The 26,251-nt window shown below is 46.3% G+C and overlaps 1 protein-coding gene across 1 annotated transcript in view; it reads right to left on the bottom strand.

The window, feature by feature from the left end:
* The window catches only part of LOC141113362 (tubulin gamma-1 chain-like), a 363,447-nt gene that overhangs the window by 219,572 nt on the left and 117,624 nt on the right, over nt 1-26,251 (bottom strand). The window contains 2 exon segments of the mRNA XM_073606422.1: nt 12,043-12,122; nt 12,210-12,278. Of these exon segments, the coding sequence (XP_073462523.1) occupies nt 12,043-12,122; nt 12,210-12,278 (149 nt within the window).

The following is a 26,251-nucleotide window of genomic DNA, read 5'->3' on the forward strand; positions in this document are numbered from 1 at the left end:
GCTAGCACTTTTGTGAACACTCGGGTTGCTGTAGCTGGCCCAAAGGACAAGGCTATAAACTGAAATGCTGCTGTTCTATTTCGAACCGCAGAAACCTTTGGTGAGCGGGAAATATATGGACATGCAGATATGCATCCCTGATGCAAATAGGCACCAGAAGTTATCCTCCTTGTAGGATAGAAACTATTGACCTGACCAACTCCATAGAAAGGAATGGATCTTCAGGAACGGATTTAGATTCTTTTAGATCTAGAATGGATATGTTGAATTTCTGCGTGGATCTGTACATGTACAGAAAACGCATGAAAAAAGCAGTGGTGGTTTTAAGGAACCTAGGAAAAAAACAGAACTATCAGCTGACTCTACTAGAGGTAGCTTGAAAGAGGCACAAATCATCTATGTAAGAGATTTGTACCAGCAATTTCTCAGATTGCGAGGCTGAAAAAACGTTCAACTCCAGTTGTCTCCTCCGCAGAGGAGTAATCGGTTTGCCTTTCCTCCTGTTCTCCTGAGGGTAACCCTTCATCCTCTACCCACTGTTCCCTTGATATGGGATCTAAGGTGGGGGAGGAGGATCTAACACGCTTCCTATCCTTGGATAGTGAATGCGGTTAAAGTCACTAATTTTACTACTAGGCCCTACAGGGTGGAGGAAAAAACGCATTTTCAATAATGTATACAGAGGCTGAATGTTTTCTCCTCTTAGAGTCTGATGGTGAAGGCAGTCACCACTGCCTAGAGGCAGCTGCCCCTGGCGCAGGGGAAGCAGTCTGTTTAAATAAAAGGACGTTTATACCTTCTTTTGGACAAATGAGAACCTTTCCTGCTAGAAATCATTTGGATGTATTTCACCAAATTTTCCCCAATTAAAAGGGAAACTAGTCAGAAGCCTTTTTGTAAGATGCTTCGGCTGACCAACTTTTCAACCACAGGGTCCTACACATGTCTTAGCACAAGCGCAAGGCGGTAGCTTGGCGGATAGAGTCTTTTATGGCGTCTATGGCAAAACATAGCACCTTTGGTAGGGGGATTTTAACAAAATTCCAACTTCTTATCTGCTGGATCCTTAAGCGTTTGTGCATCTTTATTGATGCTGGAAATCGCAGCATCTACTGCTGGTACTTCCCATCCTTTGTGAATTTTTCCTCCATGATAAAGAACTGAGAAACTTTTTGGAGGGAAAAAATGCTTATCCGGATGACCCCATTCTGCATTAATAAGCCCTTCTAGAAATGCATGAAAAAGGCTGTAAAGGTTTTTGTTTTTTTTCAAAAAACCCAAGGAAGGGACAGAACTTTCAGCGGACTCTGTTAGGAGTAGCATAAAAAGAAGAATGAACCATCTCTGTAAGAGTTTGTACCATCAATCTGTCAGATTGCGAGGTTGCATAAGGTTCATCAACTGTTGTTTCCTCCGCAGAAGAAAATTCAGCTTGTTTTTACCCTTAATCTCATCCTGTGCCCACTGTTCCTTTGGAAAAAGGGGTTTGAGGTGGGGGAGAGGGATCTAGCATGTTTACTATTCTCTTGGATGGAGGATGCAATTAAAGCCGCTAATCTTCCTGCTAAGCCCTGCAGGGCAGAGACAAATGCATCTTCAGTCACGTATACAGGGGTTGAAGTGTGAGAAGCAGTTGCACCACCAATTGCTTCCAATGACTCACCCTGGCTTGCCATGTCAGGTATCTCCGGAGAGGATGACAGTGTGGAGGCATGACTGGAGTTCCCAGCGCTCTGGAAGTCTTCGTGCCAAGCACAAAAGCAGAGGCACTTTAAGAAAATAATTATGGTATTTGCTGAACAATAGTTTTAGCAAAAAACAATGTCGCCATAAGGATCAGCCTTTGATGCTGAGTAACCATAATATTTCCTGTACTGGAAATGCCTGCTTACACACCTTTACATGCCCAGTGCTCCTGTGTCCCTTAGTGTGACAGACTTCTGTCTTCAGCATATGAACTGAGAGCGTCTGTGTTAAGCCTCAGGTGTGAACCTGAATAGGCGTCCTCAGCGTCTTCCACCCTAGTGTATGCGCCGTGTACTCCATGTGGACGTGACGTCCCGCACGCGGTGCTGCCCATCTGTGAGCCATGCCCCTCTGCAAAACCCGCCCCCTCCTTGTTTTAAAAAAACACCACTAGTCCGTGGGTGCGGACGGCATTTGGGTCTGCAAATGCAGACCCGAAGGGGAGGAGGCGGCGCTGCGATGGATGCCAGACTTTTAGAGTCTGCAATGCTATACAGGGGCTGAATGCTTGTCCAGGCTCAACAAGGGCAAGTCTGATAATACAAACAGTGGAAGCTGTTATCGCACCTCTCCAGGAGGGGGGGGGGGGTTATGTCAGCAGTGTTTGTTAGGCTCCCAGTTTTAAAGGAAGACTTCACTTACAAAAAAATGCAAATGGCTGTTTGTATGTTCATAAACTACTGCTGTACCCCCTTTAGATCCCTCAGAAGAGAAACACCATCTGTTCAATTAAGAACCCCCCTCTGGCTGCTGGGACCACACCTGCTGAAAAAAGGCATTGTACAAGGTAAGTGTAATATACTCCCTCTAGAGGAGACATTTTTAGAGTCATACAAAGTAATATATATATATATATATATATATATATATATATATATATATATATATATATATATATATATATTATATATATATATATATTATATAAAGAAGCATGGGTGGACTTTTTACAGTTCCTAGGCTTCTCCCCTTACCTTATCCACGCTGCAGGATACTGCTATAATGGCAGATCCAAACTTCATCCATCACGGCGGGAAGCGTAGTTAAAACTTCAAAGATTGGGCCCCTTTTCCACTCCTTTGGACCTGTTTAGCACCCCTCAGGACAACTTTAAGCAATGTAGCAAGACCAAAGAGTCCTGCTTCCTAGAGTCCAGCCCTCAAAGAGAAGCGTTACAGGCAAAGCCTCATTCTTCTATGCGAGGCCCGGGTACCATCCTGTGGCCGCAGTGGAGTGGATGGATCCGGTTGTGGAGGTTTTTTTAAAACCAGCATTGATCCCTCCTGGAGCTCCTCAGAGCACAACTTAATTCGTGACCAACACCTTTAGACACTGGCGAAAAAACTGATGTGCTCCTGGAAGGAGGAAGGGTTATATAGGGAGTGAACTTCCTTCTTGATTGGGTATACCAGTGTCAACACCTGAAGGCGGCCCATAACCCATTAAGTAATTACTTAAGGCTCAGTTTCCCATGATGCACGATAAAGAAAAATGTAGAAGTATACATTTCGACTTAAATTTTTTTAAGAAAGATTATTTGCAAAACGATATAACAAAGAAAAATGTTATTTTTTTGCTTCTTTTTTTGTTTATTTCGCAATCATAAAATACACAGTAATGATTAACCACAAGCCGACCAGCTGCCGCAGTTGTACTGCGGCAGAATGGCACGGGTGGGCGAAACGACATTATGTAATGTCGCTTCGCCCTGTGGCCACTAGGGGGCGTGCTCGCCCCCGAGCCAATGCGAGTGCCCGGCAGACTATCACAGCCGGGCTCCCGCGATCGCTGTTGAGACATGGAGAACAGGAACTGTGTATGTAAACACACAGTTTCCGGTTCTCTAAAGGGAGACGTGACAGATCATCTGTTCACACAGAGTACAGTCTGCACAGTCCCCATCCCCCTTCAGTTGGAACACTCCCTAGGACACACTAAACCCCTTCACTGCCCCCTAGTGTTAACCCCTTCACTGCCAGTGACATTTTTGACAGTAATCAGTGCATTTTTTATCGCACTAATCGCTGTATAAAAGTGAATGGTGCCAAAAGTGTCCTATCGGTCCGCCATAATGTCGCAGTCATGAAAAAAAAAATCGGATTGCTGCCATTACTAGTAAAAAAAAAAAAAAATAGTAATAAAAATGCTATAAATCTATCCCCTATTTTGTAGACACTATAATTTTTGCGCAAACCAATCAATATATGCTTATTGCGATTTTTTTAACCAAAAATATGTAGAAGAATACGTAATCGGCCTAAACTGAGGAAAAAACATTTTTTTAATATATTTTTGGGGGATATTTATTATAGCAAAAAGTAAAAAAATATTGCTTTTTTTTCAAAATTGTCACGCTTTTTTTTTTTTCAAATATAAGCTTCATTAAACCCCAACGAAGGAAAAGATCTCAATATAACAGACAATCAGAAAATACAGTATACATTACAGACACTATGAACAATGTGGCAGAGTAAGGATAACATTATACATCTGAACATTGCATTACAATGGTGTAATTAGCGTACAACATATGAATTAATGTATTACAGTTTTTCGCGTGTGTCCAGGGGGAATCGGACCTCTGCCTTACTTTTTCACTTTTTCCACAGAATGTGCAGTTAAAGGAGGCAGGGAGGAAAAGAATAGTAATATTCGAAGGTAAAGTGGGAAAAAAGTGGGAAAAAAGGGGGGGGGGGGGAGTTAGCCAGAGCAAGGGTTGGCATAAAGGAACGATCTGTGTTCCGGAGTAGTGCAGACATCTGTTAATAAGCTATGATCCCAGGAGAGATGTTCCTTCTTCTGAATAAATAAAAATGTTCAGATATCCCAGGTGTCTGAGTATTTCTCACGGTTGTGATGTGCGGTGAGGACCAGGTCCTCCATCTTGTTCGGATCTTCCACCTTCCGCAGCCAACCCGCAATAGTTGGTGGGCACTATTGCTTGGAGCGGTATATATGCCTTAGGGGCGTTCAGTAAGTGACATATCAATGATTTTTTGTATTGTTTGATCGGGATTGTTGATAGATGTAGGAGGAAGAATGCTGCATCATCAGGGATCACATATTCAGTGAATTTCTGAGTGATGCGTCAAACCTCCCTCCAGAAATTCTGCAGGTCAGGGCAGGACCAGAAAATGTGGAGCATTGAACACTCTCCCTCCCCACATCGCCAACATCGATCTGAGGTGGCCGGGAAACACTAGTGTAATCTGGAGGGGGTGAGGTACCATCTTGATAGAATTTTATAATTTGTCCCCTGTATTTTGGTACACAAGGACGATTTAATGGCACAGTTGATGATTTTTTGTTTTTGTGTCTGAGAATTTGCGGTTGAGATCTCTTTCCCACCTATCTAAACAGGGAAGGTGTGGTTGTGTGGAAGGTGTGTTGAGTAGTGTGCACATTTGGGAGAGGGTCTTCAATAGCGGTTCAGTTCCTGCACAATACTCTTCAAAGGTCGTCAGTTGGCGGGAGGGGTCTTGAGGAGTAGGGATCGAGTGTAGGAAGTGATGCAATTGCACCACTTTCCAAAAGGGGAGTTGGTATGTGCCTGTCATATCAGTCATATCCGGTAACGTTGGCCAGCGTCCCACTGTCACAAATTTGGCAGCATGATCAAAACCCGAGCTCCTCAGGGTGTCGAATTCAGTGGATTGGAGGCCCGGTGTAAAATTCGGGTGTCCCAGGATCGGGTATAAGGGAGAATTGCTCGAGGTAAGGGAGAATGGTCACCTGACTACTGTGGCGTAATGTGGTACACAATAGGGGGTGTGATTTCAGTCCCGAGGGGAGAGAGTCATAGCACCAGAGCGCGCTCTTTAATGGTATGTCAGTTTGAGCTTGCTCTATCTGCACCCAAAGTTTAGTTGTCATGTTGCGTCTCCAATCAAGTATGCGACCTAGATGGGTGTCCTGAAAGTATTGTCTGACATCTGGTAGCGCCAAACCTCCATACTGTTTAGGAAGTGAAACTTGGGTCCTACGTATGCAGGGTTTTTTGTTGGCCCATATAAAATCGGGTGAATAGGGCGTGTACTTGTTTAAAGAATGAGTGCGGTATGTGGACAGGAAGAGCTTGGAACAGATATAAAAATGTGTATCTCACCTAAATTTCTATAAGATTGCAACTGCCGAACCAGGAATGCAGTCCTCTGTTCCAGTTCTCTAGTAGGGAGCGGGCCTTAGTCAGAATGGGAGGGAAGTTCAATTCATATGTGCGTCTGATGTCAGTTGGAATATGTGTACCCAAGTATTTTAAAGCCACTGTCGTCCATTTAAAACGGAAGTTAGCTTGCATAGACTGCATGACGTGGGGGGAGATTGCAATTCCCATAGCGGCCGATTTGGAAAAGTTTATTTTTAAATTTGATAGGGCGCCATATGTGTCAAATTATTTGAGAAGATTTGGTAGGGAGAACGTGGGGTTGGTTAAGGAGAAGAGTAGGTCATCCGCATAGGCTGAGATTTTACATTGGGTATTGCCTATGGTTAGGCCCTGGATGTCTGGGTTTTGTCTAATTTTACATAAAAATGGCTCTAAGGAGAGTGCGAAGAGAAGGGGTGACAGAGGGCACCCCTGTCTCGTTCCGTTTGTGATGGGGAAAAGGGGATGGGGAATGTAATTAGTCTACGGCCAAACAAGCAGAGGACCAAGAAGAACAAAAGTCCTTTCAGCAGTTGTAGCCTGCTCTAGAACTGTTCTGTACAAATAACAAAAACAGGTGAACTGCAAAGCGGGGACTACAGTGCAATTACTTAAACACAGGAAGACTGCCACAGATGATGATTTGCTTGAAACACAGGAAGACTGCCACAGATGATGATTTGCACAGGATCAATGAGTTAATACATTGTTAACACAGGAGAGTAGCCCGTTCGCCTTCACTTGTGCTGTGGGATTGACGTATATCTTGGTCTATGTGGTAGATTATATAGCTTGAAGTAGAAGTCGCTAAATACATTTGATATTTGTTCCGGAAGAGTGACTTTCTGACCGTTCGGACCCATAACGTGTGGGATGTAGGCTGCTTGCTTTTGTTCCCGGACTGCTCTGGCTAGAGTCTTCCCGCATTTGTCACCGGACTCGTAAGTGGTTTGTCGGCAGCGTTGCATCGCTGACTTGGCCTTATAGTGCAGTAAGTCGGTATTTTGTTTGCGTATCGTCCCTAGTTCTATCTCTAGGGCCTGGGAAGGGGCATGTTTATGACGTGCTTCCACAGTGGACAGGGCGTTATGGAGCTTGGTCAGCTGTTCAGTTCGTTCTCTTTTTATTTGCGCTCCATGTCTAATCAGAAGTCCCATAAGGACTGCCCTGTGGGCCTCCCACAAGAAGCCAGGGTCACAGTCTTGATTGTCGTTTTCCTGGAAATATAAGGTCAATGTTTGTGTCGCTTCTGTTAAAACTTCGGGAACCTGGAGGAGGCTCTCGTTCAGTCACCAGAACCTTGACCTGGACGCGGACCTCCCAGTGAGTGTGTATGTGAGGGTAATAGGAGCATGGTCTGACCATGTGATGTGACCTAGTGGAAGAGTACTACCGAATGTAATTGGTTATGAGGTATCAAAAAGTAGTCTAGTCTGGTGTAAAGTTTATGTGTTTGTGAATAGAAAGTATAGTCACGCTCTCCCGAGTGCTGGAGTCACCACACATCAACCAATTGAGCCTTGTGTAGGGAGTTAGCTATACGCTTTCTATGGGCCGGTGGTACTGAGGAGTGTCCAGTGGATGTATCTGAAGATGGGATCAGAGGGACATTAAAGTCCCCGCCCAGAATCAGCTGGCCATTCCAAGTTTGTCTAAAATGCTGGTGATAAAAGTATCCTGATGTTCATTAGGGGTGTAAATCGATGCCAGTGTAAGTGGAACATCGCCAACTAGTCCTCTAAGGAACACGAAACGGCCTTCCGAATCTCTTAGTACTGCTTGGCATTGCCAAGGAAGTTTACTCGAAATCAGAATAGACACTCCTTTAGTTTTGGCTGTGGGATTAGTGGAGTGATATGCTACTGGGAATAATCTGTTTTTAAGTAACGGAATTTGTCGTGTTTAAAGTGGGTTTCCTGGATAAAGGCAACATCTGCTTGGGAACTCCGGAGGTCATTTAAAAGCATCCGCCTCTTTTCTGGTATATTCAAGCCCTTCGCGTTAAACAAAACTATTTTTATAGAGTCCATCGCCCTGGCTGCTGGAGGGGTGGGGAAGAAAAGAAAGTAGGGAGTGAGGGGGGGGGGGGGAATAGAAGGGGTGGTTACTGAAAAAAGATTAGGAAGAGAAGGTCAACCCAAGGAGAAAGAGTGTGTCTCACCCTATGTGAGAGGACGAATTTACAGTGTAGGTCAAAACTTTAGGACCTGAGTTTGCTAAATTCACAAGTAATAACGTGAATAAACACGCCACCCCCCAAAAAAAACCTGGAGGTGCATGTAAGCCTAATTGGGGAGGAGTTGGACCGTGACCGGAAGAGGGAGGTCCCGGTCCTCCCATCCACCCGAACAGGAACTTAGGTAAGTATAGAAGCAAAGTGAACTTTGATAGTATGGAACATAAATCAATAAAAAATAACCATTACTGATGATTCATAACTGATATTAATAGGAACTGTTAGCATTTTCCCAGCCAATATGCAAAACCGTGTCGTATCTGAACTTACTTTCCCACTGCCACCCAAGTAATGTGCTCCCAGCACCTCTCCATACCCTAGGTCCGCTCCATCTACGGTATAGGTCAACTAATTTTTCTGGCTAGGGGAGTATGTGCGCACACGGGGAATCCCGCGAGCCCCAAGTAAATCTTCTAGGGGTCTCCGATCCCCAGTTCACTGGGAAGTCTATTGAGGTCAACCCCACACTCCCCCAAGCACCCTTCTCCGTAGGTGACAACCGCCCGGGGTCTATCTAGAGCAAGCCGACCTCTCGACTTCGAACCCCTCTCCGAATAAGAGGCCCCCCAGAGAGGACGGCGGGGAGCACAGGCCCCGAGCCGCTACAGGAGAGAAACCTCTTATCTCAGGTGTGCACCTATCATGATATTAACATGTTCCCCTCCGACTGACACATGTCCCTCACCAATGAACGCCTAGCCCATCATAAGACACGGTAATTGCATTATGTCATCATCCAGATTGGGTATCACCACACTGCCTTGCCAGCATCTCCATGTTTTACTGTGGGTTCCCGTCGGATGGGACAATAAATGTTATTCTCCACTCGGGAGTCACAGTCTGCTCAAGAGGCAGCGACCTACTCCGGAGGGAGACATCCCATTATATAATCCTAAATGGTAGTGCAGATCTATATAATATACAGTATGTCGCCTTATCTCCTGAATAAGCTAGTGTTAAGCAGTAGCAATGAGCAAGACAGTGTTAAACAATAAGTTATATATTGTTGCTGGCTACATCATGTTAGGCAGGGGGCATGCGGCCTTCGAAAGGTGATAGCCAACCTTCTCAGGGCATGCAGGTGACCAGGTAACACCACTAGTCCTCTGAATAGCAGCGTTTTGTGCCTCCTCCGAGACTACTTTCCTTATCTCGGTACTCCCTTCATCCACAGGCAGAGGGCAAAGTACTCTCCAGTTTTCCAGTAGAGCAATGGTGCCGCCATTAAAATGTCAGAGCGCTCACTGTATTTCAGGGCTGTAACAGAGGAAGAGTTTGGGCGCTGCTATTCCATGCCTTAATAACATGTGCAGCGGAGGGGGGAGACAGTCCATCTAATGTACCAGCAGACCAGTGCAAGGTGGAAGTTTCTGATTGCACAGAGGAGGGCTGATCCTGTACAGGTGCCTGAGTGGACGTCCCGTGCCAGGGCTACGTGTAAGTGTGTCACCTCAATGTATGGGCCATCACGAGGGCACCAGGGGTAGTCCAGGTACCTCCGGGGGAGCAAAAACCCCGCACACAGCAACAATAGTGTTCCAGTCAAGTTTAGATGGGGCGGAGGAAAGAACAGAGGAATCAGGGGGAGGCAACCCGGCTTAACCCCAGATCGCGGGAACAGGAGCGAGATACGTGTACTCTAGGCAGTGGGACAGAAACTAAGAACAAATGCTATGGCGGGGATATGTGTAGTGGGCAGGTACTCACGCTTCCCGACTGTCCTCCGGAGATGCTGCGCGTGAGCGTCGCCGGCTCCTCGGAGGTCTAGGGGGCAGGCCACTGCTTGGTGTGGTATTGCTTCTGCGGCCCTGAGATCTCGGGATGTAGACCAGCCAGTCTGGGACCTCGATTGGCTCCACCGCCAGAAAACCAAAAAGGGCTGGCAGCGAGTCCGGTGAGCGGAGCGTGAAGGAACGTTGATCCTTCCGAAAGGCAACCGATAGGGGGAAGCCCCATCGGTAAGAAGTATTCTGTCTCCTTGCCAGATCCAGGAGAGGTTTCAGAAGCGCTCGACGCTGTAGTGTTGCCCTGGAGATATCCGGTAGTATTTTAAGTGCCACTCCGTCAAGCTCCAGGTCTTGCATTTCCCATGCCTTGCATACAATGATATCTTTATGGGCATAGTGGTGAAGCTGACATATGACGTCCCGGGGTCTGGCGGGGTCCTCCGACCTGGGACCCAGTGCCCTGTGGATGCGGTCAAATTCCAAGCGACCTTGTATCTGATCGCCCGCCACACTCTGGAAGATGTCCGCCTCTGTGTCTGCCAGATCCGCCCGACCCGTGGCCTCAGGAAGGGTCCGGCGACTCCTGTCCTCCATTTCTTCCATGTGCAGTGGTAGTCCCACAGACATCTCTACCTGGGACCTTTGATGTGCCTCCAAGACCGTGACTCTTCGGGCGATCGTCGACAGAGAGTTCTCCCCCGCAGTGAGTCTATTGGAAAGGGAATGCACCTCCTGTTTGATAGCGTGGATCTCTTTGCGGTGAGCCGTCTCCACTCGTCCTATCAGGGTTTCAATGTCGGCCTTTGTCGGTAAGGCCTGAAGAATGGCCCTCAATTCCTCATCCGCCCTATACATCAGGGGTGGTTGCAGCGACACCCGAGGGTCAGTCAATAGGGCTGGCAGAATGCTGGGGAAAATCTCCGGGCTTTGGGATCTCGTAGGTGATGCCAGGTGAGTGTTATGGTCGAGGCCTGAAGAATGTGAAGCATGTGCTTCCGCCATCTTGAATTCCGGGGAGCCCGACTGTAGAAGTTGGAATATTCTTTGTATTTCTCCCGGTGTCGAGGCCGTAGGGGTCGGTTTGTTGGTCTTTTTGTTCCTCTTTGATGAAAGCTTCTTAGATGAGAGCATTATGCGGTCAAAGGAGCTATGTAAGCCGGGTGAGATAGGAGATGGTCGGGAGCTCTACTCAAACGTGTCTCTACTCAGCCATGTCCAGCGACGCCCCCGTCGCTCTTTTTTTTTTTGTTTACAGCGCAAAAAATAAAAAACGCAGAGGTGATCCACTACCACCAAAAGAAAGCTCTGTTTGATGGAAAAAAAAGGACATCAATTTTGTTTCGGTGCAACGTCGCACGACCACACAATTGTCAGTTAAAGCGACGCAGTGCCGAATCGCAAAAAGTGCTCTGGTCAGGAAGGGGGTAAAATCTTCCGGGGCTGAATCGGTTAAATACCACCAAAAGAAAGCTCTAATTGTGTGAAAAAAATGATACAAATGTAATATAAGTACAGTTTTGCATGACTGCGCAAATGTCATTCAAAGTGCAACAGCGCTGAAAGTTGGCCTGGGCAGGAAGGGGGTAAAAGTGTATTAAAGTGGTCAAAAGGCATTTTCACCATTTATGAGTATGTAATTATGGACTTGTAATTACATATGGTATATGGTAAGGATTATCACGATTATGTTGAATATTTAAATTTTTCAGCAAACTTTTCACAGTGCCTCTGTTGATTAAAATCTTGGTTACCATAACGCAGCTCACAATATTTTTTGTTTTGGTTAGTCATTCTTACCAGGTAAATAATTATATTTGCTTTTGGGCCTTTGCTGTTGTGGGATTCACTAACTTATTTATTTGATTTCACAATTACTATTAGTTTCCTGGGCGTGGGGAGTACAAGTTTAATATCACACTTTAAATAGTATGTTCTCAATAAATGACATAAGAAAGTAGATAATGGCAGTAATGTCTACACGTACTTGATACCTTACTACATGTGAACCTGCACCCCAGAGTACGTGAATATGAACGTGATCCTAACGCTATGTTTCACTAAATCTTTTCTTATGTGGAACTACTCACAATGCTAAACACAGAAAAAGTTAAATACAAAGCTATAATATTTTTTTTATCCAGAACAACATTTAGCAGTGTACCTTAAAATCTGTTGGAGCCTTTTCCTACCTGTCATTTAATCTTTCCAAGAGATATGAGCCCAATCCAGAACCTGTTCCTCCAGCAATAGAATGGCAGAGAACAAACCCCTGTACAAAAACAACAAGGAGATAACATCTTACCTAGCCACCATTACTTAGCACATACTATATGTTAAAATAGGTACCCACACGCACCTCAAGACTGTCGCTGCCATCAGCTTCTCGATCAATGATGTCAAATATATCTTCATGAATTTTTTCACCCTGTGGAGTCAGTGCATTTAACATCAATATAGTTTCAGCATAAAAAGAAATCATCATCAAGCCCTCCCCCCCAAAATAACAATTCCAGCCTAACACTAGCTAGTCCTAAAAAATGTTGTCTTCCCCCTCCTGTAAACTATACTACTTAACCCATGTAAAAAATAAGTATGAATATACTTATATTCCCTCTGATCCGATCACGTGATCCCCTGTGCTAGTGAGCCGTGGCTGCAAGGGAGATGAGGGACCCCTTGACAATTAATGGGAATTCCAGAAGCTGTGCCATCACTTACAGGCTCCTGTGTCCCAGCTGCTGTCGGTGATCCCTCCTCAACTGTGCAGTTGCCGCTGACACGGGAGCTGACACTGAGGATCACGCAAGCATAAAGTTACTGTACTTACAAGCCTCACATCTCCTACCATAAAAAAAATACTTGCATATAGCAAACATATTTCTTAGTATCACATCTTTCTTAATTAAAGTATATATTTTATATAATCAAATACAAATATTTGATTTGTTTAGGGCTCAGGCAGCTGTCTCATTCGGTTGCGGTGCTGCTGGGTGGGACAGTTTTCTCACTGAGAGGTTTTGGGGGGTGCGGGTCCCTTTGGGGCTCTCGTGGTGTGAGGAATTGACCATTGAGGTTGTTGGAGCTGGAGTTTTTGGTGCGTGTGGCATGCTGTGTGGGCTGGACTCTGCTCACCTCCCTGCTGGTGGGGTTGGGGGGGGGGGGGGTTTGGAGGAGTCTTTCTGCACAGGGGCAGGTCTGCTGGGGGAGGGGGCGTAGAGTGTATGGGGGTGCTGGTGTGTAGGGAGGAAAAAGGGAAAACTTTGGCTCTCCTGCAGGATGTCGTGTCTGGTGCCAGCGGTGGGTGGGTGGGCTGGCGGGAGCCAGGCACTGGGATGCAGTTTCTGGTTGCCATGGCAACCTGGGATTTGTCGAGCCCTGCCTTACTCATATATAGAAAACTCCATTCCAAAAGAAAATAAATCACACCATTAAAATAGTAAATGCAATTTCACCTTCTATTATTGCACAACATGCATAATGAGATACTATTATCTAGGTTTCGTTTTTCACATTTATAGCCCTTCGAAAGAAACTATCCATAAATAAATTCCTCCTCACTTACATATTTCTGAAGCACCAACCTGATGGCATTAATTTAAATAAATTATGTCCCAGATGTGAAACAATTCTTCCCAATACTTTCAGTTCTATGGAGACAGCGAGACTGCAATATAGCCAGGGAGGAAGGTTTACAGTCAATACATTTTTGTGTGGTATGCATAACTTCCTGAAGGACAAGCTTATCAGCCATTGAGCAACTGGAGTGCCACACTGAAATACAGTACACTCACAAAAAGATGAATGGTTAATTCATCAATAGTTTATTTTCTAAGCCACAGGCATAGCCTCAGGAAATATAATTGCTGCAATTAATTTTTAATAACTGCACTCAAATTCATTGATCAAGTTCTCAGTGGGATAAACACATAGGAAATTAAAGGCACACACCCTTTCAACACCATTTATATAGAGTAAAATTAAAGCAGCCTTGTTATTACATTATGTTCTTTTGTTTTCCCAATATTCAAAAAACAAAGTTAGCTGCACACCACTGTAATGCCTTTTGAACTTCATCTCTGTAAGGCCTGATTCACACCTATGCATTTTTAGTGCTTTTTGCATTTTGCACTACAGAACGTGTTCCATAGGAAACAATGCTAAATGGACTGTAGTACAAATCTGCAAAATGCAAAAGGCACTAAAAGTGCATAGGTGTGAATCAGGCCTAAGGCTGCTCATCTCCTCCCCTAATTTAGCCTCATATCGTAGTATTGTCCACAAATCTAATGATGGCATTTGTAGGAGAATATGGAGAACAAGCATAGGTGTAAAGGGTATAATAAAGTATGGGGCGCAACCCGATTGGCAGCTAGTAAGCCCCGTTTCTTGTAGAATTCCTTCTTCATGGAGGAGTACTAGTGAGCAAATTGCTTGGACGTTGAAATGCCTTGTCTGGGTGAGCCCAATTGGCAGACTTCATTTTGTGTAAGTGAGGGTGCACTTATAAACCAGAAACCAAAACCAGTGACTTTTGGTAACAAAAATTCCATCAATGATAATTGGCAATTTAAGGTTACTGCATACCACATATGTCAGGAAGACCACTGAGATAGCTCTGTACACTCAGAATCCTCCTGGGAGGGGGGGCATTCCTGCAGAGGATTAATGATCCTCAACAGCTTCTTCCTCCTTCATCCAGAGGAATTTCCTCTGAACCCAAGGGGGAAGGGGAAGGAGAGCTCTCATGCTTGTGTTTCAGGTGTTCTAAGCCAGTGAGAACCCCTGAGAGCTTATCACAGTTAACCACTTGCCGACCAGATCACATACATTTACTGTGGCAGGTTGGCAGCGCTGTGCAAATCGATGTACCTGTACGTTGCTTGCGCCCGCGGTGATCGGATTCGTTACAGAACCGATCAGTCTACAGATCCAAGCAAATGATTTCTGGCCTGGACCTGCTGATCGGTTCTGGCAAATTAAATGCCTCCTTTGCCTGTGAAATGTACACACTAACACCAGGACAGATGGGCACACTTTTCACCCCTGATTACTTCCTTATCACTTTACTGGTGTCACTTTTGACACTGAACAGTGTTAGGGCAGTTAGTAGTAGGCACAGGTAGGTCTAGGGTACCCCCTATTAACCCCTTAATAAAGGTTTAACCCCTTGATCGCCCCCCCAGTTAACCCTTTCACCCTCTCACCAGTGTCACTAGTATAGTGTACAGATCTATTTTCTGATCGCCGTATTAGTGTCATGGGTGACGCTAGTTAGCTGGTTAGTTACACCGTCAGTCTTTTATAGCATCAGGGTACCTGCCGTACATTACCTAATAAAGGTCAAATCTCCTGATTGCCCGGCAGGTGACATCTAGGGCTGAAATGATTAATCGATAAAATCGATAATAATCGATAATGAAAATCGTTGTCAACGATTTTCATTATCGATTAGTTGGTCTGCGAATGGCAAGCACCATCTTCCCTGCCTTTCAGACCCGCCTCCGTCCGAGTGTTACATTCCCCTGTGTAAAAAGCCGGAGCCGCTGTATACATCTCGTAAGCGGCTCTCATGTGACACGTCCGCCTCTCTCCTCCTCTCTGCTGACGTCAGCGCGGTATTCTCAGCCACGCTCGCTTTGCTGCCTCGAGCGAGAAGAGAGAGAGAGGAGAGAAGCAGCCGGTCACGTGAGCGCTGAGCTGCGATAAGGTAGCAGCTTGCTCATCATATTAGTATTTATGGGAGGACAAGTGCCCCATCACGGGTGTTCCCGGGGGGGGGGGGATAGTGTCCCAGTATTGCCCCACCATTGCTGCTCCTTGGGGGGGGTAGGTAGTGCCCCATCATTGCTGATGCTGGGGGGATAGTGCCCCATCATTTCTGTTCCTGGGGGATAGTGCCCCATCATTTCTGTTCCTGGGGGGATAGTGGCCCATAATTGCTGTTCCGGGGGGGGGGATAGTGCCCCATCATTGGTGTGCCTGGGGGGGGGAATAGTGCCCCATCATTGGTGTTCCTGGGTAGGGAATAGTGCCCCATCATTGGTGTTCCTGGGGGTGGGGGGAATAGTGCCCCACCATTGGTGTTCCTGGGGGTGGGGGGGAATAGTGCCCCACCATTGGTGTTCCTGGGGGTGGGGGGGAATAGTGCCCCACCATTGGTGTTCCTGGGGGGAGGGGGAATAGTGCCCCACCATTGGTGTTCCGGGGGGGGGGGAATAGTGCCCCACCATTGGTGTTCCTAGGGGGGGGATAGTGCCCCATCATTGGTGTGCCTGGGGGGGGGGATAGTGCCCCATCATTGGTGTGCCTGGGGGGGGGGGGAATAGTGCCCCATCATTGGTGTTCCTGGGTAGGGAATAGTGCCCCATCATTGGTGTTCCTGGGTAGGGAATAGTGCCCCACCATTGGTGTTCCTGGGGGTGGGGGGGGAATAGTGCCCCACCATTGGTGTTCCTGGGGGGGGGGGGGAATAGTGCCCCACCATTGGTGTTCCTGGGGGGGGGGGGAATAGTGCCCCACCATTGGTGTTCCTGGGTAGGGAATAGTGCCCCATCATTGGTGTGCCTGAGGGGGGGGGGGAATAGTGCCCCATCATTGGTGTTCCTGGGTAGGGAATAGTGCCCCATCATTGGTGTTCCTGGGGGTGGGGGGAATAGTGCCCCATCATTGGTGTTCCTGGGGGTGGGGGGAATAGTGCCCCACCATTGGTGTTCCTGGGGGTGGGGGGGGAATAGTGCCCCACCATTGGTGTTCCTGGGGGTGGGGGGGAATAGTGCCCCACCATTGGTGTTCCTGGGGGTGGGGGGGAATAGTGCCCCACCATTGGTGTTCCTGGGGGGGGGAATAGTGCCCCACCATTGGTGTTCCTAGGGGGGGGATAGTGCCTTAGTGCCCCATCATTGGTGTTCCCGGGGGGGATAGTGCCCCATCATTGGTGTTCCGGGGGGGGGGGAATAGTGCCCCATCATTGGTGTTCCTGGGGGTGGGGGGGAATAGTGCCCCACCATTGGTGTTCCTGGGGGTGGGGGGAATAGTGCCCCACCATTGGTGTTCCTGGGGGTGGGGGGAATAGTGCCCCACCATTGGTGTTCCTGGGGGGGGGGAATAGTGCCCCATCATTGGTGTCAGTTTGAGAAATGCACAGACCTCTCCCACCCACACTCTGGTCTGGAGCCACCATCACTCCTTCCCACACTTCGGGGGGGGGGAATAGTGCCCCACCATTGGTGTTCCTAGGGGGGGATAGTGCCTTAGTGCCCCATCATTGGTGTTCCCGGGGGGGATAGTGCCCCATCATTGGTGTTCCGGGGGGGGAATAGTGCCCCATCATTGGTGTTCCTGGGGGTGGGGGGAATAGTGCCCCACCATTGGTGTTCCTGGGGGTGGGGGGAATAGTGCCCCACCATTGGTGTTCCTGGGGGTGGGGGGAATAGTGCCCCACCATTGGTGTTCCTGGGGGGGGGAATAGTGCCCCATCATTGGTGTCAGTTTGAGAAATGCACAGACCTCTCCCACCCACACTCTGGTCTGGAGCCACCATCACTCCTTCCCACACTTCGGTCCGGTTCCTCCAGCTCGCTATGGTCCGCTCCCTTGCCCCAGCCCACTCCCCCCTTTTGGGCCTGGTTCTTTGTCCAACCAAGCTCCCTTTCTATTGCAACCCCCTCTGGTCCGGTTCCTCTCCCACATGCCTCTCTTCCAAACTCCCTCCCAACCTACTCCCTCTAACGCTTGGTCTCCAAACTAGCTAACTCCCTCCAACCCTCCAGTACGGTCCCCCCCCTCTCCCATTCAGGGCCAGCCCCCTCACTGCATTGTCAGTAATCAATGAGGAATTTACTTTAATAGTTATGTTGTGATGCAGTTTGAGTGTAACACTGTTTTGTCATTATTATTTTAAATAAACTATTTTTTTTTTTTTTTAATGATTTTATCCGATTAATCGAAAAAATAATCGGCCGATTAATCGATTATGAAAATAATCGTTAGTTGCAGCCCTAGTGACATCAGTTAGGTTTTAGCATCAGTTAGGGTCAGCGTAAATCCCAGGCAGGGTCAGATTAGTGCAGGTACTTTAACACGCACACACACACACATTAGATAGCTCCGTTACTAGTATAGTGTCTGAACGGATCAATATCTTTGATCTGATCAGAACTATATTAGCGTCACCAATAGTTTAGTGTTCCCAAAAACACGGCGTTAGTGAGATCAGGCCAGACACCTCCTAGCACCTGCGTTTAGCCCCTCCTCTCAGCCCACCCAAGTGCAGTATCAATAGAGAACTGTCATATACACAACACACATAACTGCAGCGTTCGCAGAGTCACGCCTGATCCCTGCGAACGCCAACAGCTCATTTTTTGTAGCGATTGAAGCAGGCTCCAACAACCAGGTGCTCTTTTGCCTGTGAGTTGCACATGCTGTACCTAAAAATTTAGAGGCCAAAATGTCCAAACAGAGGTACACTAGTGAAGAGGCCTACAAGTTACTTAGCATGATGAATGAGAGCGCAGAGGAAGCCTCACTGTCAAATTCAGGCTCAGTATACGAACCAGTAGAGAGCAGCGACACCCAGACAGATAGCTCTGACAGAGTAGTGGTCCCTGCTTAGGTCAAGCGAACTCGACCCCGTTTCGGTACTAGTACCGCTCATCCTTCTGGTGAACTGGCAAGCCCCAGCGGCCTAGTACATCCTGGTTGTAGACAAACCAGCACTGCAGTAACACTTGGTGACGTGGCGAGTTCCATAAGTGCAGTTAAGGCTTATGCGGTAGCTAGCACAAGTAGTGTCCCGCAGCCACCAAGAATTCAAAGACAGGCCATCTGCAGTGTTCAGATGATGGATCAAAAATGCAACTACTAGTAATGATACCACATCTCAAATTTATCTCAAAAAATATCAGTTTGGTTGCCCTTCTCTGCACTTTCTCCAGTTCCCCGATATCTTTTTTGAGAACTGGTGCCCAAAACTGAACTGCATATTCCAGATGAGGTCTTATTAATGATTTCAACAGGGGCAAAATTATATCTCTCTCTGGAGTCCATACCTCTCTTATTACAAGAAAGGACTTTGCTCGCTTTGGAAACCGCAGCTTGGCATTGCATGCTATTATTGAACTTATGATCTACCAAAACCCCGAGATCCTTCTCCACCACAGATTCCCCTAGTTGTACTCCCCCTAGCATGTATGATCCATGCATATTCTTAGCCCCCAAGTGCATAACTTTACATTTTTGAACATTAAACCTCATCTGCCACATAGTCTCCCAATTAGACAGTGCACTGAGGTTGGCTTGTAAATTGGAGACATCCTGTAAGGATGTTATTCCACTGCATAGCTTGGTGTCATCTGCAAAGACAGAAATGTTACTTTCGATCCCAGACCCAATATCATTTATAAAGATATTAAAAAGTAAGAGTCCCAGCACTGAACCTTGGGGTACACCACTGATAACCTTAGACCATTCAGAGTAAAAATCATTAACCACTACTCTCTGAATTCTGTCTTTTAGCCAGTTTTCTATCCATTTACAAACTGATATTTCCAAGCCTGTAGACTTTACCTTACACATGAGCAGCGTGTGGGGAACTGTGTGGAACACTTTTGCAAAATCCAAGTATACCATGTCCACAGCCACTCCTCTGTCCAAGGTTTTACTTGGTAAGGTAAGTATAACAGGTTTGTTACTTTACAAAGAAAAAAAATAACAAACCTTTACAATCACTTTAAAGGGAATCCACACAGGTTTGTTGTGAAAAAACAAATTGCGGATCCCAAATCATTTTTATTAGGATTTGCTAGGGGCAATTTGGTCCATACCTAACTTTTAGTCTTAAATTTGTTGAGGATGGGAGTCAGATTGCAATGTAAATAACCCTGCATATTAGGGTGTATCCATATACCTACATATTTAAAAATGACATAGCTATTTTGATTTGTTTGGCAATCTGTAGTAAAGTGGGAGAAGACTCATCCAATAGGAATAAGATGGACTTGTCCCAGTCTATAGCAAACCCCAAAAAAGGAACCAAATGTTTCTATCGGGGACATGCAGGGAGTGCAGATCAAGAAGCTATCCAAATACCCAAGGAGCAAACAAAGCGTTGCATGCATATAGTGATATTATTTCTTCCCCGTCTCCCCTCGGGAACCCTCTGATGGTATCATTTTTCCTAATTGCTATGGCCAGTGGTTCAATAGCAAACACAAACAACAGTGGGGATAAAGGGCACCCCTGCCTAGTGCCTCTGAAAAGGGGGACAAACTCAGATGCTGAACCATTATTTGCATACATGATTATGAATCTATTGCCAAGACCAAATAGTTTGAGAAATTCCCACAGGTATGTCCATTCGACACTGTTCAAGGCTTTGGCAGCGTCGAGTGACAAAATTGCTGTATTGCCTATGTTATCTGAAGGTAGTTGTAGGTTAAGAAAAAGTCTTCTCAAGTTCACTGCCGTGGACCTAGCTGGCATGAAACCCAATTGATCCGGGTGTATTCATTTCTGCATTTATTGCCTGGTCTGGTGGCAAGGACTCTAGCTAAAAGCTTGATGTCCAAATTCAATAATGATATTGTCCGATAATACTCTGGTTGCAAATGATCTTTACCAGGCTTGGGCAATACTATTATGCAGGCATCATTCATGGATTCTGGGAGTTTAAAGGAAGCGAACACCTGATTTAGAGTCTTCAACAGTTTCGGTAATAGGATGTCCCTATAGTTTTCGTAGCTCTCTGGTGGCAAACCATCGATACCCAGGGCTTTGCCATTTGGGGAGTCTGACACCGCCTGAATTCATCTAGCATTAAGGAAGCATTTAGGCTTTCACACTCGCCAAGCGAAAGGGACGCTACCTTCAGTGGGGCTAGAAACGCCCCAAGTTGGACCATCTGATATCAACCTTACTCTGATACAGTTCTTTGTAAAAGGAACAAAAAGAATGCAAAATATTCTCCCGATTATGGGAGACTACTCACCCAGGTGTGAGGATAGATAAAATAAAGTTTTTTTTTTTTTTTTTTTTTTTTTAAATCAAAAAGGGTTTTATTGATTACATACAAAATATTCACAAGCAGTACAAGTCAAGTCATACATTCTTTTTCTCCACAGTTAGCCTCATACTCAAAAGTCAATAAAATAAAGCAGAGAGAACCTTTTTTTTTTGTACCATACAGATATCTATACCGTATAACAGTACCGGACCGCCCTCATTATGCAGTGGACCGTAAATACCGCAGACAGTACTCCAGCTATACCTTGTCCTTTATAGTAGCATCCGGTCCATAATGAAATCAACTGGAGCCAACCCAGGGACATTCAGCCAATGTGCCCAAATTTTATCATACTATCCCGGTGTTGAGATAGATAGATATATCTATCTATATATATCTCTAATCTAATAGTGTCCCCCATATGTTTCAACCATTCTCTCACCGCAGGTGGATCTTCCGATTTCCAGTGCCTCAGTATAAGTTTTCTGGCCTGAAATAGGGCCCTAGTTATCCCTATCCTAGAGGGTTCCTCCACCGGGATATCATCCATGATACCTAGTAAGCAAAGTTTAGGGTGGGCCTTCAACTGTACCTGAAAGACTCTGTTAATTGTGTCAATTACCTCCCTCCAGTAGATATGTAGTTTCGGGTACCTCCACAACATGTGAATCAGGTCACCATGGACTCTCTTGCACCTAGTACATATGGAATCATCCCGCACCCCCATTCTTGCCAGTCTAGCTGGGGTGTAGTGTACTCGAAGGATGTAGAGTTGGGACAATCTTTGGGCCATGTTGAGTGAGCATAAGGGAACTGCCGAGAGCGCCTCCTCCTCACATAATTAAAGATGGGTGTGGGATTCTGAATCCATGCATCCCCATTCGATTGGGCCCCCACTGCGTGTTGGAGCTGGAGATAATAGAACCGTATAAAGGCAGGTAAGTTGAATTCAGACTGTAATGCAGTAAATGAACGCAGTTTCCCATCTCTGAATATTTGTGTCAGATATGTGATGCCATATTGCTGCAACCTCTTGCTATATTGTAGTTTCTCCAATTCCAAGTAGCACTTGTTCCCCCAGATGGGACTGTATCTAGTAAAGCCCTCCACCTGCTGTATTGCTCTGACCTTGTTCCACACTTTTTGCATCAAATTATAAGTAGGAAATTGTTTATTTGTCTTGGCCTCCCCTCCTATTTCTGTTTTCTGAAGGTGTATTACCGGGTCTATCAAGATAAGTGCTGGGGCTTCTGGGGGGCTCAGGACCCTGGCTATATGTTGGAGTTGAGAGGCCATGTAAAATAACCATGGGTTCGGGAGAGCAAGCCCTCCTGCATCCTTTGGGCGTTGTAGCTGTTCTAGTTTAATTCTAGCAGTGAAGTTTAGCCAGATAAGTGACCTGAAAATAGAATTAATGACTCTGAACTGTTTTAAGGGAACAACCATGGGGGAGTTGTGTAGTATATACATGAGCTGTGGCATCAAGATCATCTTGATCAAGTTTATTCTACCCACAGGGGACATCTTCAGTTTGGACCATACCTTCACCCGGTCTCTGCATCGATTCAATAGAGCTGACAAATTCAGTCTGATATAGTCTAGAGCAGGGGCAGGCAACCTTGGCTCTCCAGCTGTGGTGAAACTACAAATCCTATCATGCCTCTGCCTCTAGGAGTCATGCCTGTGATTGTTAGGGTCTTGCAATGTCTCATGGGACTTGTAGTTTCAAAACAGCTGGAGAGCCGAGGTTGCCTACCCCTGGATTAGAGGGTTGGGTGTTACCTGAACTCCCAGATATCTGAATTCCTTGGACACAGGAATGTCTAGAAAAGCTGAGTCCTGTGGGTCGGGATGTCATCTAACAGCATTAATGAGGACTTGGTCCAGTTAATTACTAATCCCGAATATTGGCCCGAACATGCGAATCACCGCCATAGCCTCCTGCAAGGTCGTAGTCATATCACCCAGCAGGAGCATGGAGTCATCTGCATATAGCATGCATTTTTCCTGGCAAATGCCATACTGGCAAATGCCATACATATAGAGGTGGCCAGTGGTTCAATGGCCAAGGCAAACAATAAGGGTGATAGAGGGCAGCCCTGTCTAGTCCCCCCTAAAAAGAGGAAAATATTCAGACACCCTTCCAGATTCCCAGGGGGGCTGCCTTTGGGGAGCTATACAGAAGTTGAACCCATGCTATATAGTGTGTCCCAAACCCAAATTTGTGCATTACGGCCCATAGGTAGGACCACTCACTGCTATCGGAGGCCTTGTGGGCGTCCAGAGAGCAATGCCCTGTCTCCCATATTATCCGCTACAGATTGTAGATTAATAAACAGTTGGCGTAAGTTAATGGCCATGGATTTTTGGGGCATGAACCCTGCCTGGTCCGAGTGGATTATGGTTGAAATGGCTTTGTTCAATCTAAGGGCTAGTACCTTGGCCAATATTTTCACGTCTGACTGTAAAAGGAATATTGGCCTATAGGATCCTGGATCTAAGGGGTCTTTACCGGGTTTCAATATTAGCACTATTATGGCCTTGGACATAGATAAGGGGAGACACCCTGACATTTTAGCTTTATTGAATACTTCCAGTAGCCTAGGTAATAAGTAATCCCCATAATTCCTATACACGTCTAAAGGTATGCCATCTTCTCCTGGTGCCTTGGAGTTAGGGAACATAGCGGTCACAGAACGAAGCTCCTCCAGAGTCAGAGGAGCGTTGAGGAGTTGACGTCCGCTTCTGACAGTGCAGGCAATTCTATTCCCCCGAGGTAGTCCTGCAAGGAGGCCTCGATGTAGACTTGCCAGGAGCAGTATAAATCCGAGTAAAATGATTTAATTATCATCATAATGTTGTCTGGAGAGTTAGTAACCTTGCCATCAGGGGCCCTAAGGGCACCAATGGATGGCAATACCTGTTGAGCAAGGAAGCTTTTGCCAGGAAGCGACCAGTATGTTCCCCTTCCTCATAGAAGGCAAGCTTGCTGAAGAAGCGTTTCCGCTACACTGTAGAGGAGGTGAGCTTATTTAACGCATCTTGCACTGACAGCCAGGCATCCCTACGTTCCTCACTAGAGTCAGCTACAAATTGAGTCTCCAAGTCATGTACCAACCGGTCCACTCCCACACTTTGTGCACTCGATTTCCTTTTAAACACATTTATTTCTCTTATAAATAGCTAAGATAGACCTTGAACGTATACCATCTCACCCCTGCATCCCGGCTATCTGCCTGCCCTCCCCAAAAGTTGACAATGTCTTGTAAGAACTGAGGTGGTGACGGTAGTAGGTTGAGCCAAAAGGCATTAAGTTTCCACGGATCTCTTTGCAGAGTGGAAGGGGGACACACCTCCAGATCCATGATCAAAGGGGAATGGTCTAAAATTCCCCTCAGAGCATAGGTAATATCTGACACCAGTCGGGCAGCTGCTTCAGAGCACTGGCATTTCCCAGGATTCCTACTCCTCCATAAATCCATCCAACGCACCTCCTCCACCAATTTCCTCAGGGCTGTGCGGCATGACCCCCGTCCTGCGAGGACCGGGGGGGTGCTTGTCTAACAGTGGATCCAGGAAACAGGTAAAGTCTTCCATAATATACATCGGGACCTCCGGGCGACCCAGATGAAAATTCGGAATCGCCCCCAGGACCCGATGACTATACGGCGGCGGGATGTACACAAAAGCAAGTATGCATTCCAGGGAGAACAGAAGGCAGTGCAAAATAACGTACCTCCCCTCACCGTCAATCACAGTATCCAGTTCCTTGTAGTCCAGTGAGCTATGTATCAAAACACTCACACCCCTGGAAAAGGAGGTGTGAGTGGAGTGATAGGCCTTGCCCACCCATCTGAAGTTGAGACATGTCAAGGAATCAGGAGTGAGAGGAGTCTCCTGCAGCGCACATATGGCCGGGAGATATTTTCTCATCGAGGTGGAGACCATTGTGCGCTTGAGAGGGTCGCCTAGTCCACCTCTGGTAAAGCAAAATGCATTTAGCACTTTAAGTACCTTCTTTGGGTTTTGCTCGTGGCATCAAACTTTCTCTCTGTGGGAGGACAGCAACAAATGAACTCTTGTTCCCGACATAAGTAGCAACCATTGCACCTATACATCAAAGGGGAAACAAACTGGGCAGCTATTAATCAAATGTGCCTTTCAGACTGCATCGGGGTGTCAAACCCTTGGGGCAAGTCAGTCCTCTTCAGCCAGCATTCTTCTGGCTGGGCGGAAAGCGTTTTCATTTATGTCCAACCAGATCTTGGATCTCAGAGCGGTGTCTGTCTTCTTTGCCCTTTCCTCGCAAAACCATCATGGGTTCTGGTCAAACAGGTACCTCAGCATGTTCCCTCACTATTCCGAAGTCTGCTGGTGGGTTTCAAGTGCTGTATGGATGTGGGGAACAGGATCAATACAGGGTTACAAGCGGGAGCTCTGTGAGGAAGCTGCTTTTCCCATGCCGTTCAGGCCACGCCTAGATAAAATAAAGTTAGTTTGCGCTTGGGAATTCGCAATAACCGCTAGCATATAAACAGTTCTTTCTCCTTTGTCAAAATATCTGAACCTGGTGAAAAACAGCTTGGTCGGCTTTATCCAAAGACGTCCTTTTAAATAGTAATTGCACATCTTTCCATATAGAGCGGTTAGAAGGAGTAGGGTTCTGAATACATTGAGATTTTTTGTTGCACCTCTGCTGCAAGAAGGGTCTCCCACTCCACACTGGACATTTTGTAAGTACTAATAGCCTGTATCAGCAGCCCTCTCAAAAAGGATTTCATAGAGTCCCACACTACCTGTGGGGTAGCAGAATGGTCATTATGTGCAAAGTATTCAGTTAAAGCACGACAAATGGAGTCACCCCTCTATTGACACACCAACTAGGTTTAAGACATGGTTTCATTTAGGCTAAGGACAAAAGAAATGGAGAGTGATCTGATATACATCTCGGTAAATACTGTATATCAGAAATCAATGGGAGAACGGAGTCTGTGCCCAAAGTTAAGTCAATCCTAGAGAGAGCCTGATAAGTAGAGCAGCAGGCGTAGGCGTGGGACATAGGGTTACGGAGCGGCCACACATGATGTAATCCCTGCTCCTGAAGTTGCCTAAAAAAGGAAGTTTCTGATTGGGGACCCGATGGGTGATGGTCCATGCTTGGATCACATACACTGTTAAAAATGCCTACGAGCAATAAAGGTATCCCAGGATGATCTGCCAGAAATGCTCCTATTGTCCCTAGCATTGGCAGGGGAACATATATTGAGCCCAAAATACAGTAGAGGTGCGCATCTTCACTTGCCTAACGATTCGATTCGATTACGATTATCAGGTCAACGATTCGATTCGATTCGATTCGATTCCGCGATGCATCACGATGCATCACGATTACTGCG

Source organism: Aquarana catesbeiana, linkage group LG12 (assembly GCF_042186555.1).
Source record: "Aquarana catesbeiana isolate 2022-GZ linkage group LG12, ASM4218655v1, whole genome shotgun sequence".
NCBI classification, from domain to species: domain Eukaryota; kingdom Metazoa; phylum Chordata; class Amphibia; order Anura; family Ranidae; genus Aquarana; species Aquarana catesbeiana.